The 16,159-nt window shown below is 63.5% G+C and overlaps 1 protein-coding gene across 2 annotated transcripts in view; it reads left to right on the forward strand.

The window, feature by feature from the left end:
• RAI1 (retinoic acid induced 1) overlaps nucleotides 1-15,867 on the forward strand; it is a 117,274-nt gene extending 101,407 nt beyond the window's left edge. For both annotated transcript variants that reach the window (XM_045083650.1, XM_013047866.2), the window contains 4 exons: nucleotides 71-5,633; nucleotides 9,812-9,905; nucleotides 13,896-13,945; nucleotides 14,413-15,867. In XM_045083650.1, coding sequence (XP_044939585.1) covers nucleotides 87-5,633; nucleotides 9,812-9,905; nucleotides 13,896-13,945; nucleotides 14,413-14,427 — 5,706 coding nt within the window. In that variant the 5' untranslated portion in view covers nucleotides 71-86 and the 3' untranslated portion in view covers nucleotides 14,428-15,867. The remainder of the gene's footprint in view (nucleotides 1-70; nucleotides 5,634-9,811; nucleotides 9,906-13,895; nucleotides 13,946-14,412) is intronic.
• Nucleotides 15,868-16,159: the final 292 nt, after the last annotated feature.

Raw genomic sequence — 16,159 nt, forward strand, 5'->3', positions numbered from 1 at the left:
GAAATGGCCCCTCTGAATCGCTCTCCCCCTCCCCTCCCCGCCCTCCCTCTCTCCCTTTCTCTTTTCACAGATAACCAGCCCGAGTCATGCAGTCTTTTCGAGAAAGGTGTGGTTTCCATGGCAAACAACAGAACTACCAGCAGACCTCACAGGAGACATCTCGCCTGGAGAATTACAGACAGCCGGGCCAGGCCGGGCTGAGCTGCGACCGGCAGCGGCTGCTGGCCAAGGACTATTATAACCCGCAGCCCTACCCGGCCTACGAGGGTGGCGCCGGCGCACCCGCCGGCTCAGCGCGGGGCAGCAAGGGCCTGGCCTCCCAGCCATCCCTGCAGGGCCGGCCGGCCTTCTCGGGCTATAGTGTGCCGGACAGCAGCCCGTACCCCGGCCGCTACTCGGGCGAGGAGAGCCTGCAGGCCTGGGGGGCCCCTCAGCCGCCGCCCCCGCAGCCGCAGCCCCTGCCAGGGGGCGTGGGCAAATATGACGACAGCTTGATGAAAAAGGCAGCGGTGCCCCCGGGCAGGCAGTACCCAGAGCAGGGTGCCCAGCTGCCCTTCCGGACTCACTCTCTGCACGTCCAGCCGCAGCTGCCGCAGCCCCAGCAGCCCCTGGCATACCCCAAACTCCAAAGGCAGAAACTGCAGAACGACATGGCCTCACCCCTGCCCTTCCCCCAGGGTGGCCATTTCCCCCAGCACTCACAGTCTTTCCCCCCTTCCTCCACCTACTCCACCGGGGGCCAGGGCACGCAGGGGGGCGGGGGCGGCGGGGGCGGGCAGGGGGCCCACTCCTACAAGAGCTGCACCGCGCCGTCCGCACCGCCCCACGACAGGCCACTGGCCGCCAACGCCAGCCTGGCCCCGGGGCAGCGGGTCCAGAACCTTCACGCCTACCAGTCCGGCCGCATGGGCTACGAGCAGCAGAAGCAGCAGCAGCAGCAGCAACAGCAGCAGCAGGCGGCCCTCCAGAGCCGGCACCATGCCCAGGAAACCCTCCATTACCAAAACCTTGCCAAGTACCAACACTATGGGCAGCAGGGCGCGGGCTACTGCCAGCAGGACGCGGCCGTGCGGACTCCGGAGCAGTACTACCAGACCTTCAGCCCCAGCTCCAGCCACTCGCCCGCACGCTCCGTGGGCCGCTCACCCTCCTACAGCTCCACCCCATCGCCGCTGATGCCAAACCTGGAGAACTTTCCCTACAACCAGCAGCCGCTCGCCACCGGCGCCTTCCCCGCGGGCATCACGGACCACAGCCACTTCATGCCCCTGCTCAACCCCTCCCCGACTGATGCCGCCGGCACGGTGGACACCCAGCCTGGCAACTGCAAGGCGCCGCCCAAGGACAAGCTGCCCGAGAACCTGCTGTCGGACCTCAGCCTGCAGAGCCTCACGGCCTTGACCTCCCAGGTGGAGAACATCTCCAACACGGTCCAGCAGCTGCTGCTCTCCAAGGCTGCCGTGCCGCAGAAGAAGGGCGGCAAGAACCTGGTGTCCAGGACCCCGGAGCAGCACCGGAGCCAGCACTGCAGCCCCGAGGGCAGCGGCTACTCGGCCGAGCCAGCAGGCACGCCGCTATCTGAGCCGCTGAGCAGCACGCCGCAGTCCACGCACGCTGAGCCACCTGAGGCCGACTACCTGAGCGGCTCCGAGGACCCGCTGGAGCGCAGCTTCCTCTACTGCAACCAGGCCCGTGGCAGCCCCGCCAGGGTCAACAGCAACTCGAAGGCCAAGCCTGAGTCGGTGTCCACCTGTTCAGTGACCTCGCCCGACGACATGTCCACCAAGTCCGACGACTCCTTCCAGAGCCTACATGGCAGCCTGCCGCTCGACAGCTTCTCCAAGTTCGTGGCGGGCGAGCGGGACTGCCCGCGGCTGCTGCTCAGCGCCCTGGCGCAGGAGGACCTGGCCTCCGAGATCCTCGGGCTGCAGGAGGCCATCGGCGAGAAGGCTGAGAAGACCTGGGCCGAGGCGCCCGGCCTGGCCAAGGACGCCAGCAAGCCTCCTCCCTTCTCGCTGGAGAACCACAGCGCCTGCCTGGACTCTGTGGCCAAGAACGCTTGGCCACGGCCAGGGGAGCCAGAGGCCCTGCCCGAGTCCTTGCAGCTGGACAAGGGTGGCAGTGCCAAGGACTTCAGCCCGGGGCTGTTCGAAGACCCTTCTGTGGCCTTCGCCGCCCCGGACCCCAAGAAGACGACCGGTCCCCTCTCCTTTAGCACCAAGGCCACGCTTGGGGCCGCCACATCGGACCCTGCTGCGGCCGCCTTTGACTGCTTCCCGGACGCGAGCACCGCCAGCTCGACAGACGGCGCCAACCCCTTTGCCTGGCCTGAAGAGAACCTGGGGGATGCTTGTCCCCGGTGGGGCCTGCACCCCAGCGAGCTCACCAAGGGCCTGGAGCAGGGCGGGAAGGCCTCTGACGGCGTGGGCAAGGAGAATGCCCACGAGGCTTCGGCCTGCCCAGGCTTCCAGGAGGAGGCGCCGCCTGGGGAGAAGGCCACCGTGCCTCGGGACTCCGTGCAGGAAGAGGCGGGCGGGGTGAAGGAGGAGGTGGGCGGGCTGCTGCAGTGCCCCGAGGTGGGCAAGGCCGACCGCTGGCTAGAGGACAGCCGGCACTGCTGCTCGGCCGCCGACTTTGGGGACCTGCCCCTGCTGCCGCCACCCGGCAGGAAGGAGGACCTGGAGGCGGAGGAGGAGTACTCCTCCCTGTGCGAGCTCCTGGGCAGCCCTGAGCAGAGGCCGGGCCTGCCGGACCCGCTGTCGCCGAAGGCCCCCCTGCTGTGCACCAAGGAGGAGGTGGAGGAGGTGCTGGACTCCAAAACCGGTTGGGGCTCCCCGTGCCACCTGTCCGGCGACTCTGTCATTTTGCTGGGCCCCACTGTGGGTGCCGAGTCCAAGGTCCAGAGCTGGTTTGAGTCCTCCCTGTCGCACATGAAGCCGGGCGAAGAGGGCCCCGACGGGGTGCTGGCACCCGGTGACACCACCACCCTGGCCCCAGAGGCCTCCCTGGCCCAGAAGCCCAGCAAGCCGGCCGTGCCCGAGGCGCCCATTGCTAAGAAAGAGCCCGTGCCACGCGGCAAAAGCTTACGGAGCCGGCGGGTGCACCGGGGGTTGCCGGAGGCCGAGGACTCCCCATGCCGGGCGCCCGTGCTGCCTAAGGACCTCTTGCTCCCAGAATCCTGCACCGGCCCCCCACAGGGACAGATGGAAGGAGCGGGAACCCCGGGCCGGGGGGCCTCGGAAGGGCTCCCGAGGATGTGCACACGCTCCTTCACGGCCCTGAGTGAGCCCCGCACGCCTGGACCCCCAGGCCTGACCACCACCCCCGCCCCCCCGGACAAACTAGGGGGCAAGCAGCGAGCCGCCTTCAAGTCCGGCAAGCGGGTGGGTAAGCCGTCCCCCAAGGCGGCCTCCAGCCCCAGTAACCCAGCTGCCCTGCCCGTGGCCTCAGACAGCAGCCCCATGGGCTCCAAGACCAAGGAGACAGACTCGCCCAGCACCCCAGGCAAGGACCAGCGTTCCATGATCCTGCGGTCACGCACGAAAACCCAGGAGGCGTTCCACTCCAAGAGGCGGCGGCCCTCCGAGAGCCGTCTCCCCAGCTGCCGGGCCACCAAGAAACTGCTGGCTAACAACCACCTGCCTGCCCCGTTCAAGGTCTCCGGCAGCCCCCAGAAGGAGGGCAGGGCCAGCCAGCGGGCCCGGGTGGCCAAGCCTGGCGCAGGCAGCAAGCTCTCCGACCGGCCCCTCCATGCGCTCAAGAGGAAGTCGGCCTTCCTGGCGCCTGTTCCCACCAAGAAGCGGAACCTGGTTCTGCGGAGCGGCAGCGGGGGGGACGTGAAGGAGGAGGGGGCTGAGGACCCCTCCCCCCTCTTCAAGAGGATGGCTTCGCCCAAGAAGGCCAAGCCCGCCAAGGGCAATGGTGAGGCTGCCGTGAAGCCCCTACCCCCGGAGACCCCCGACACCTGCCTGAAGCTCGCCTCGCGGGCGGCCTTCCAGGGGGCCATGAAGACCAAGGTGCTTCCGCCCCGGAAAGGCAGGGGCCTCAAGCTGGAGGCCATCGTGCAGAAGATCACGTCACCCAGCCTGAAGAAGTTTGCGTGCAAGGTGCCAGGGGCCCCTCCCGGAACCCCCCTGAGCCCTTCTCTCCCTGAGAAGGACCGTGGGCTCAAGAGTGCGGGGGGAAGCCCAGTTGGGGCAGGAGAAGGTCTCTTAAATGTGGGCCCTGGGCAGAAGCTCCCGGCAGCTCCGGGGGCCGACTCGTTATGCAGAAATCCAACCAACAGATCCTTAAAAGGCAAACTCCTAAACAGTAAGAAACTGTCCTCGACTGACTGTTTCAAAACTGAGGCCTTCACATCCCCAGAGGCCCTGCTGCCCGGGGGGACTGCCCTGGCACCTAAGAAGAGAAGCCGGAAAGGCAGGGCTGGAGCCCTTGGACTCCCCAAAGGTCCCCTGGAGAAGCGGCCCCATCTAGGACCGGCTCTGCTCCTGACCCCCCGAGACAGGGCCAATGGCACTCAGGGGGGCAGTGAGGACAGCTCTGGTGGTGCAGGCAAGAAGCCAAAGACGGAGGAGCTGGGCCTGGCCTCCCAGTCCCCTGAGGGCCGGCCCTGCCAGCCCCAGACAAGGGCGCAGAAGCAGCCGGGCCACGCCAACTACAGCAGCTATTCCAAGCGAAAGCGTCTCACTCGGGGCCGGGCCAAGAACACCACCTCCTCACCCTGTAAAGGACGTGCCAAGCGGCGGCGGCAGCAGCAGGTGCTGCCCCTAGACCCCGCTGAGCCTGAAATCCGCCTCAAGTACATTTCCTCGTGCAAGCGGCTTCGAGCAGACAGCCGCACCCCGGCCTTCTCGCCCTTTGTGCGGGTAGAGAAGCGAGACGCGTTCACCACCATATGCACTGTGGTCAACTCCCCTGGGGAGGAGCCCAAGCCCCACAGGAAGCCTTCCTCCTCCGCCTCCTCTTCCTCATCCTCATGCTCGTTCTCCTTGGATGCGACCGGGGCCTCCTTGGCCACGCTCCCTGGAGGCTCGGTCCTGCAGCCACGGCCCTCCCTGCCCCTCTCCTCCACCATGCATCTGGGGCCCGTGGTCTCCAAGGCCCTGAGTACCTCTTGCCTTGTTTGCTGCCTCTGCCAAAACCCGGCCAACTTCAAGGACCTCGGGGACCTCTGTGGGCCCTACTACCCCGAACACTGCCTCCCCAAAAAGAAGCCAAAACTCAAGGAGAAGGTGCGGCCGGAGGGCGCCTGCGAGGAGGCCTCGCTACCCCTTGAGAGAACACTCAAAGACCTTGAGTGCGCGGCCACCGCCGCCGCTGGAAAGCCCCCGCGGCCCGAGGGCCCGGCTGACCCCGCCAAGCAGGGCTCGCTGCGCACCAGCGCTCGGGGCCTGTCCCGGCGGCTACAGAGTTGCTACTGCTGTGACGGCCGGGGGGACGGTGGTGAGGAGGCGGCCCCCACCGACAAGAGCCGTAAGCACGAGTGCAGCAAGGAGCCACCAGCCGAGCCTGGCGGGGACACCCAGGAACACTGGGTGCACGAGGCCTGCGCCGTGTGGACGGGCGGGATCTACCTGGTAGCCGGGAAGCTCTTTGGGCTACAGGAGGCCATGAAGGTGGCCGTGGACATGGTAAGAGGCCGGCCTGGCTGGGGCGGGGAACTCGGGGTCCACAGGACAGGCAGGCGGGCCATCGGGAAGCCCCCTCCTCTTTGCCAGCGCCGCGGTTTGGGCCACACACAGCCGCCGTCGCAGATTCCTCTCTGGGGAGTTTTGGGGTGGAGCGGAGGCCGAGGCAGGACATGCTCGCCTGCTCCGTCCGTCCCTGACTTCCCACTTCGGCCCCTTGGCCTGCCTAGGCCGGCACCCGGCACCTTCCGGCCCGATGCTGTGCGATCAGCTGAACTGCCAGGGGGCCCCAGAAAACAGGCCACCTCCCAGAAGGGACAGCAGGGCAGCCTAAAAAAGCAGGTTGCCCCGTCCAGTACCTACAGGTCCCCTAGGACTCTAAGGTGGAGCTGGGGCTTAGGGAGAGAGCTCTCTGCGCATGGTGGGTCGGATGTGTTCCCCAAAGGCAGGGCAGTCTGGGGACCTCCCCGCACCGGTCATACCGTGTTCCTGGAGGACCTCTGGTCCCTGAGGTCTGTGAGCAGGAGCTCTGGCTGTCTTCTTGCTTCAGATCCCAACACTGGCCCATCCCTCCCCGCACAACCCAGGGCATGGAGCTTCACCCCTTTGTACCCCGACGTCCTCATCGCAGGCGTGGGCACGGTGGTGGCTGCCACTGCCGGGGGACTGTGAGGGCCGAGTGAGTTCATGCCCGTGAAGCTGCCAGGCCTGTCTGAATGCCCACCGACGGTCCTCCACCAGGACGCAGAACACGGCCGGGCCACGGCTCGCGAGCTCTGTTAGTACCACTCCAGCTACGGGGTGGATCTCGCTCGTCACGCTCCCTTCCAAGGGTGCAGGCGGCCTCAGTGAGCAGGCAGGGACAGGGGGCTGGGCTCAGCAGTCTCTTCCTGGGGCCTGTGCTCTTGCCCCGCCCACCAACACACACATACACAGACAGACAGCAGCCGCTCCTGAGACGGGACACTCTGCCCAGCCCCAGGGCACATCCGCTCCCACTGCCTGCCCAGCCGCTGTGCCCCAGGGCCTCGGCCTCCCCTGGTTTCCTGCAGCCACCTTCCACTGCCGTGGGCCATGGTGAGAGACCTTTTCAGGCCCGAGGAAACCCCACCTCCAACAGGACACCTGCCGCTCTCCATGTCTATCCCGTCCTCTCTTTTTCTCTCTCTGTCACTGCTCTTGGCTCCTTCCCGCCATCCTGAAATGGACTCAGGGCACGTCCATCATTAGAAAGTAATACATTCAGATCACCAGTTCCCTCCTCCAACGCATATGCCCCACCAGGGCCCCCATCCAGGCCCTCCCTGCCTCCATGGCTCTGGGCCAGGCTGTGTTGCTCCTCCATCCTTCTCTGAGCCAGGGCCCGATCCAGTCTCTTCCATGGTGGTGGGCTAATCGAGCATGGGGTAAGCCTAAGTCTGTTCCAGGGCTCTGGTCTCACCTGAGGGACCTGCCCTATGCCCAAAATGGCCTCGTGGCCTCCTGCCACTGGGACCATCCCTGGGAAGGTCAAGACGGGGTTGGGGAGGGAACTGGGGGGTGGTGAGGACACACACCAGCAGGCTTCACTGCTCCCCAGCCACATCTTCTTACCTTCCCCAGGGCAGCTCAGATGGGATCTAAAAGGCCTCCCTGCCACGGATGGCCCTGGGCTGGGCCAGGGCTGGCAGCTGGGCTGTGAGCCTCAGAGGAACCCATTATTATTATTATTATTTAAGATTTTATTTATTTATTTGACAGAGAGTACAAGCAGGGGGAGCAGCAGGGAGAGGGAGAAGCAGGCTCGTGCTGAGCTGAAAGCCCAACGTGGGGCTCGATCCCAGGACCTTGGGATCATGACCGGAGCCGAAGGCAGACGCTTAACCAACTGAGCCACCCAGGTGCCCCTCAGAGGGGCCCATTAAAGCAGCGCGCCCCCCACCCCCACCCAAAGGAGCAGACCATGACCTCAGAACACTCTGGAGAGATGGTCAAGCTCTGAGACTTCCGAGGCTCCCGGCTCCATGCCCTCCCCTCCTGCAGCCTAGGCCTCCTGTCCCCACCAACACCTCTTACTGCTTTGGCTTCCTTGGCGACACACAGACCTGGGTTCAAATCTCACCTCTGCCAAGAGTAGGTTCTGAGACTCCAGAAAGTCACTGCCCTCTGGGAGCCTTGGAAGGCTGCCCTCCATTAGCAGGTGGTGGGGCTCCCCAGTTCACAGGGGGGCCCCGTCCAGCAGGGTTCCCAGCCCCTGCACACCTGTTGGTACCTTGGCCTCACTCTCGCTCTCTGGGGGACAGAAGTTCTGAGGGGGCCCTCAGGGACAGCCCTCTTTCTCCTCTGACCCCTCCTGAGAACCCCCACACAAACTGCTGTCCCTCAGCCCTCCCATGCCACCCCCTGGGACCTCAGTTTCTCAGTCTGCCCAGAACCACTGTGGACCCCGTCTCCTATCCAGGTGAGGCCTGGCCACAGATGCCGAGTATGGGGGCGCGCTCTTCTCGCTGGGTGTTATTAGGAAGCTGCTAGCAAGGGCTCAGACCCCAGTTTGGGCCTCTCCACCAGCCTGGGAGCCTTTGGCAGGTTCATGAGCCTGGCTGGGGGAGCTGGGGCTCAGAGCCGGGGGGATAGGCTTAGAAGGGCTCAAGGCCTCTGTGTCTCTGCACCCTGATTTCTTCATGTCCAGAACGCCCCTCATTGGTTTTCTGGGGGGCCTCCATGCAGGCGGGGGGGGTATGAAGCCGCTCTTCTGGTGGTTCCCCTTCCCTGAGGGCTTGGATCTGGGCTAGGCCCCCACTCCTGCTCCGTCACATCTTCTTGGGCCGGAAATCCAGGGACTGTTGGCTCCCAGAGCCCCAGGAGTTCTCAGCCTTGACCCGAAGGGAACTGCCAATCTAAAGGCGTGCATGGAAACCTGATGTTCCAGAATATACCCAGCCCCGCTCCCAGCTTGATGCCAGAGAGAGCGCTTCCAGGCATTTCCCCAGGGAAGGTGGGAGAAGACTTTCTCACTCCTGGCCTCTCCCAGATGCTGGGTGTGGGGTCTCTCTTAGTCATGGACTTGGGACGAAGCCCACCCCTGGCCCTGAGCAGTACAGGTGGCGACTGCCCACTCCAAGCCCAGCTCAGCTATTTGGCTGCTGTGTGCTGTCAGGGAGGTTACTCGGCCTCTCTGAGCTCTCCTTGGCAACCTGGGTAGAATTGAGATAATATCAACATCATAAGTTATGAGAGTGGCTGCTTCCAGGCCCCGGGGTCCCTCATGAATGACCCACCCCAGTGGCTTAGTGCTGGGGCCTGGGCCTACCACTGCTCTGCTTGCCCGTGGTATCTACTCCCCAACTCACATAGGGGGCTCTAGTTCCAGACTCTGGGTGATTTGGGGTCCAGCCTGTCCCTCTCCAGGCCCCAGGGCTGCTCTCGATCTTCAGAGGGCTTCCTGGGGTGGCCCAGCTGTCCCAGCCACATCCCTCTGAGGACAGCTGGGCAAGGTGTGGGGCACTGCACAACATCTACAGCAACTCTGCCTTGTCCCCTCCTCCGTGCACCCAGGGAGGGCGGGGGGCCCCTCAGAGGGCGGGACGGTTCCATCCTGGGCTCTGTGCCCTCGTGGCTGCTAGAAAGGGTAAAAGACGATACTTACTGCCTTCATGCTCGCCTGGAGTGCAGGCCTCAGTTTCACCATCTAGAAAGTGGGGTTCATGACAGTTCTCCCCAGTCGAGGAGGAGCCAGTGGGTAAGGACACGCCCTGTGCCCTGCACACCGAACCCCACCCCCATGGCGCCAGCCCATGGCCACAGCCACAGCGGTGACTGGCATCAAGACTTCTTGTCTGCTGGGCACATAGTGTCTCCTGTGTGATCTTCAAGACCGCCCCTTAGGGGGAGGACCCGTCCCCCTTGCCCAGGTGGAGCCTGGGGAGTCCGGGTGACCAGCTGAGGTCACATAGAGCAGAATGGCAGAACTGGGATGCGAACCCACGAGGTTCAACATTTATCCAAGAAGTTCGACATTTCCCTGCCCCAAGAGGGTCCCCGCATCCTAGCCCGGGGCTGCCACAGAATCAGCCCTCAGGCCACCTGCATCCTCCTCCCAGCTGTTCTCCAGGGACCCTCTCGGGGAGGGAGGGAGGTGGGGCCCGTGGGGGACCCAGGCCTTCAGCTGCAGACTCACCCCGTCTTCCCTCTTTCTTCGCCAGACCTGTTCCAGCTGCCAAGAAGCCGGGGCCACCATCGGGTGCGGTCACAAAGGGTGCAGCCATACCTACCATTACCCGTGTGCCAGCGATGCGGGTAAGAGACAGCCCCAGGGGACAGGAGGGCCCGTCTGCACCTGCTCCCCCTTGTCCCCTTCTCTCCCCGGGGCCAGCAGCGGGCGCACAGAACGGCAGACCGCATGGGCCAGAGGGGTCTGGGAGCCCCAAACCTCACGGAGCAGGCATGGAACCTCAGGCTCCCAGATAATCCTTCATCCAAAGAAAGAGATGGCTCACTGTGGAACGGCAGTCCCCACGAGGGCGGATTTTAGGCAGCCACAGAGGCCGATCTGGTCTGCATTCCCAGGCAGTAGAGTTCTCACCGAGGGGATCTGGGCTCAGGACGCCTCTGCCCTCGGCTGCCCAGAGCCTGGGATCGGTCATCTCTTCTCTTCGGGGCAGGGAAAGAAGTAATGAACACTGCCCAGAAAATGCAGCCCTACTCCTGTTAGGGGCCAAACTGCCCCCAACTCTGGCTGCCTCCCCCATCTCCCCTCCCCGACTCCTCTGGCATAGAACTGGGAGGAAGTTATCAGTGTTCCTACCTCACGGATGGCAGCGCAGACACAGCCCCCAGCAGGCTCTCCCACTAGCTGGGGTCCCTCCTCCCTACCTGAAGGCCTGCTGGCTCTGCCGTGGGCCAAAGGGACCCCCTCACTGCCCCCCCCTTGCCTGCCCACTTGGTCCCAGGCCAGCAGCAGCCCCAGCTGAGCCACCACAGGAGCTCACGCAGGACTGAGTGGTGACAGGTCCTTGGCCAGGGCTGGGGCGCTAGGACTGCGCAGGGAGAAGGCTGGCTGCAGGGGGGCGTGAGGCTGGGCTGCTCACGGGCTCCACTCCCCACTCTCCACACCATGAACCCGAGTTTAATGTGGACTCAGCCACTTAACCAGACGCATGGCCTTACCTCAGGAATAGCTACTGCAAGCTGCACCCCTCTTTCTATGGGGATTCATTCAGCACCCTCTCTGTGCCAGGCCCGGCGTCTGGCCCCGGCTCTATCCCCAGTTTACGCCTTTACAGATAGCCTGCCTCCCCCGCCGCCACACAGAGCAGCACGGACAGACTTTGCCTGTCTGGCTCCACATCCTGTGCTCTCTCTCTCTCTCTCCCCCAGTACGGTCCAGCCTCCTGGGGGCTCACCAGGGAGTGGGACAGACCGGGAAATCATAATCCTTGCTTGCCCAAAGTTTTGGAGCCCAGACAGGGTAGAGTGTGTGTGCTGTGAGAGAGATTGATCCTGTCTGAGCTGGGAGGGAATGCAGGAGGACTTCCCGGAGGAGGCAGGAGGCGGCATTGTTGCCAGGCCCCACAGGGTCAGGGGAGGAGCTCAGCAGCTGGTAGTGGGCGGACGTACATACCAGGCTTGGAGGGATACAACTTCTGTTTTGAATGAAGTCTTCAGAAGATTCTCAGTGTAACAGAGATGTCTGTAGAGCCCCAGGGATGGCCACAGGAAGGGAGCCTGAAAGCTGCGGGAGGAGGAGGAGAAGCTGACTCCATCAGAAGGGGCTTGCTGGTGCAGAGACCACATTGGCACTGAATGCGCAGGCCTGAGGGGGAGGGGGGTGTGGAGCCCGACCTCAGACTTCCCCATGTTGGGAGGCAGGTGAGAGGCGGGGCGGGGGGTGCTGCTCGCACGACTGGTTCGGGGGTGGGGGGGCTCTGGTTGGCTGTCGGGTCAGCTCCGCCCTGTTCCATGCAGTCTCTCCCACCCAGCGGGCTCGGCCAAGCCCCCCCACCATTGACCCCACCAGGTCCCCCAGGCCACCCGGATTCCCATGCTGGCAATCTCTTCTGCATGGGCAGAACGGCAGAGCCACCTTGCTGAGGAGGCTGGCGATCCAGGGAGGGCTCTTGGAGCAGATCTTTTGGCCACCTGTCGTCTGCCACACGCGGCTGCTTCCCTGTGGACAGAAACTCATTGGCCGTCAGCCCAAGGGGTCATCAGAGTGCAGGAGGGGGCAGTGTGTGGGGAGTGGGTGTCAGCACTTCACAGCTGGCGGGGTGGGGGGGCCTGGGTGTCAGAGAAGCGACAGCCAGAGAAGCTGGGAGAACAAGTGAGCCTGGCAGCCAGCAGCAGGCAAGAGGGGTCGGGGGCAGAGGAATCAAGGCCAGGGGCTGGGCAGGCCATCCAGCGTGTGGCAGGCGGGAGTCCCAGGCCTCCAGGTGCACCAGGCACCTACCCAAGCCCTGGCTGTCCAGGGGACAGGCTCTTGGATCGCAGGGCACCGGGACTGTCCCCCTCTGCCCTTCCCCGCCGCCCTGGCCCACTGACTCCATCCACTGAACCCCATTAAGGAGCACCTTCCAGGGCTAAGTGACTCAGAATTGCTGGCAGAAGCCAGCGTGCCATGGGTCCTATCTGAGCCTCTCCATGCTCAGGCCGCAGGCCCCCTCTGGCAGCCAGGCCCCCAGGTCCCCAGGCGCAGACACTGGGAGAGTCATGGGGAATCGATGACCTGGCTCCTTCCTATGGTCCCCGCACGTCCTAGGTGGATGCTGGGGGTGGTGACTGAGCAAGCTGGTTTGGGCCCTGGTGACCTCCTGCCCTTCACATGTGGAGACCCGAGCCCTTGACTGTAGGGCCTGCTGTGGGATGTGGGGCGGGGAGGACACCATGTGTGCAGTCAGCCTGGGGTTTGAGCTCTGTGCTCTTTGGAAGGTGTGCGTTCAGTCCCCATGCCATGTCTGGCTTGTCTGGGCAGAGGGAAGACGAAAAACTGATGACGTGCCCCCAGCCGCTGGCCCAGAAGTGCAGAGACACACGGCACTTTGCAGTCTGAGGCTCCCCAGCTTCTGACAGCGGTTGGTCGGAAAAAAGGGGAGATAGCCGCAGGCCCGGAGCCTTCCCCACCCTGCTCTCAGGCTCTCGGATCTGCCCTTGCCTCCCTGCCCTGCCTACCAGCCACCACGCTGTCATCGCTGTTGTGATGCCACGGCACAGAGCCACAGCATGAGCAGGAGGAATGTGCTGGAGGGAGAGGACTTGCTTGGTCGGCTCAGGCCTCCGGCTATTTATGGGTTTGGGGTTTATTCAGAACAATGGCCTGTGGGGCATGGGAGGGAGGGACTGTGGGTGGTAGACAGGGACTCAGAGTTGGTGGGGGGGGGGCAGGTAGGGAAGCTGGGGCCTCCATAGGTGGCAGCAGGCCCCAGAGTGGGGACTTCCTGAGATACCTGTGCAAGCCTGGGCTGCGGCGGGCAGCAGAAACTGGCCATGCACAGCCAACCTCTCTGTTCCCCCAGGGTGGCCAGTGCTGTGGGCACCCACGTGCCTGCTGGAATTCACCCAGATCCAAGACCTCAGTCTTCCCCTGCCCCCAGACTTAGGTCTGCCTCCCCTTCGAGGCCCCCACAGGGACAAACCCATATCGTGAGTGCCTGTTCTGAGCCACACACATGCAGGTGGCTTGCATACATGGCTCTCATCAGTCCCTGGGATAGAGACACGGTAGGTGGCATAAAGGCCCATTTTACAGATGTGGAGACCGAGGCTCGAAGAAGTAGCTGATACTTGAATCCAGACCTGTGACTGCACCACCCAGTCCATCAGCCCGCTCGGTATCAAGGCCTTCCGGGGCTGGGCATGCATCCAGGGAAGAGTGCAAAGCAGGTGCATGGAGCTTGCCTTCCAGTAGGGCAGAGACCATGAGCAAGTCACTGGTATATAGACCACTAGGAGGAAATGCCAAGTGTGGCCAAGCGAAGTGAGGCAGGGGCAGGGGAGAGACAGGCACAGGGGGTCTGCTAGATCTAGGAGTCAGGGAAGCCCTCCCAAGTGACAAGAAGGCCCTTCTGTCCAGGGGAGAACAGGAACACATGGGCCAGAGGGGCTGGGGGCAGATGAAGGTCAGTTCAACCCGGATGGAGTTTAGACCCTGTAGGATTCCAGCAGGTCGGCTTTACTTTTTGCAAAGAAGCCCTGTAGCCCATAGGCTTGGGGGCACTAGGTGCGCTGCCCGCCGGGGGCCCCTTTGTGACACCCGCAGCGGTCCTAACCATCTGCACTTCTCTTTGGTGCCAGGTTGCATATTCATCGAAGAGAACTTTTCTTTGAAGTGTCCCAAACATAAGGTAGGTGACCACGAAGAGCCTTTCTTGGAAGGGGTCCAGGCTGGAGGGGAGCCCCGCCCCCCAACTCTCAGCAGGACCCAGCCCCCATCTGTCCACTCCGTGGCTTATCTGCGTTTTTAGGGGCAGGTTGGCACACGCTGGTCATAAAGACCGCCTTACAAGGAGACGGTCCTGAGGGAGGGAGCCATCGCAGGTGGGGGACAGGAAGGACAAGCAGGGGCACAGGACGATGGACGCGGATCGAGGTGCCGGTGCCAAGCTAGACTAAAATTAAGGTCTAATGTGAGGCGGAGTACCTCCAGCCTAGGAGACTCCGCGCAGCACACGCGGTGCGGACAGGGCGGGAAAGGACGGAGCCTCTCGCTGGGCCGGGGCCACGCCGGGAGGGGCGGGGCTGGGGTTTATTAGCCCCTAGCACGCGTCCATCACCGGCAATAACGGGCGCTCGGGCGTCTCTCGTCTTGCAGAGGCTGCCGCTGTAATCCACCCCAACGGCCGGAGAAGCCGCGGAAGCCCGCCTGCCCGCCCGCCGCCGAAGGAGAGGAGCCTCCTGCGCAGCCCCCCGGGCCTTTGAGCTACTCCCAGCGCGGGGCCAGAGCCGATCCTTGATCCGGATTCCGGGTCTTGGATCTGGCCGCCTAGGGCTGAAACTTGCGGTCCCCGGTTGGGAAGAAAACACGTTCCGGGGCCGCCTGCTCCCGGAACAGGACGACACTGGGCGTTCCCGCCCACACCCCCCGGGCCAGGCTTGGAGAAAGGGAGCCCGCGGAGCGGCCAGACTCCTTGGGGCACCCAGCCTCCGGCTGGGACGCCTTTAGCTTGGGGACACGCTTCTCCCCGGGTAGTTCTAAGAGGACGTGGCACACATTCCACGTGGGTGCTGCCGCTACCGCAGCCGGCGTGGCTTGCATTTGGGCGCCCTGAGGTGTGGGGATGGGGGGGTCCAGAGGTCCCTGGAAGTGGCTGAGGGCGGCTCCAGGCTACAAGGCGGTGAGGGGTGGGTGGGGAGGGAGCCGAAGCCTTGCTGGAGAGGACTAGGCCGGAGGCTTTGAAAGGAACCTTTGGAATTGTGTCCTTCCCACCCACACCTGGCCTCGAGCGGTTTGGGCAGAGCCTGGGGAGTCTGGGACCCATGCTCAGGGGCTGCGGGCTCCCCGGGTGTGGGTGGGGCTGCCCCCCCCCCCTTTGGCTTCTGTCGTCCCCTTTCTAGTTCTCCGCCCCACCCTTGGAGCGCCACCTGGGAATGCAAAGGAAGGAGTGGTGACCACAGCGCACCTCCGGTGGATGTGTGACCGTCCCTCTGCAAGGGTGGTCACCCGTCTCCAGGGACAGCAGCGCCCACCCGGCACGGGAGCAGAGACAACGCTAGATTCGTGTACAAACCTGTGTACCCCTCTATATATATGTTACATAGAATGTATATATGTTGGGAACATGCTCGCTTCTCCCGTGTGTCGCCGCCGCCGTGCGTCTCTCAGCACGGGGCCCTTGCCGGGAAGGGGGCTCTGGAGATGCCCGCCTTCCCCACGCAGCCACCACCGGCCCAAGCCAGTCCCTGCCAGTCCGTCCGCCTGTCTGTCCGTGTCCTCAGCTCTGTCCACGCTTTGATAGGCCTGACGCAGCCCCCAGACGGGGCCGCCCTAGCAACTTCCTGTACATATGACTGTAAAATGGTAAACGTGTGTATTATATCTGGCCTCGTTATATAGTGTATATATATGTATACATATACATATATATAATATATATGAAGACTGTAAATGTTAAGACGACTAGTGTTCTTATTAGTATATTGCTTCACACTGAAGATTGTGTGTATCGAGCTGTTTCTAAAAGATGTTTATTTTCCTTAAGAGTAAAAAACAGTCATTGCATTCAGAAAAAAAAAAAAAGTCAATAAAGATACAACGATTGTTTTGGAAGTTTGCAGCCCCTGGATTCTAACCAGATTCCGCTGGGAGAGGGGGCCAGGCCTTAGGTGGGGTGGGTGGGAATGGAGAAGAAGGTTCAGCGGGGCGCAAGGGCAGCCAAAGGATTTTAATTGTTACCCTTTGGGCAGGAACAAGACAGGCCCCTGCTGCGTGGACACCCACCCAACCACCCACACCTCATGCAGCCCCAGGGTCTCAGGTTGTGATGGGGACCCAAGACTTCCCCAAGCATGGGAGAGGGAGAGCCCAGACAGGGTGGGGGAGGTGAGACCAACTGCCCCGA

The sequence above is a fragment of the Mustela putorius genome, unplaced genomic scaffold, assembly GCF_011764305.1.
Source record: "Mustela putorius furo isolate JIRA1106 unplaced genomic scaffold, ASM1176430v1.1 tig00000731_pilon_pilon_pilon, whole genome shotgun sequence".
NCBI lineage: Eukaryota > Metazoa > Chordata > Mammalia > Carnivora > Mustelidae > Mustela > Mustela putorius.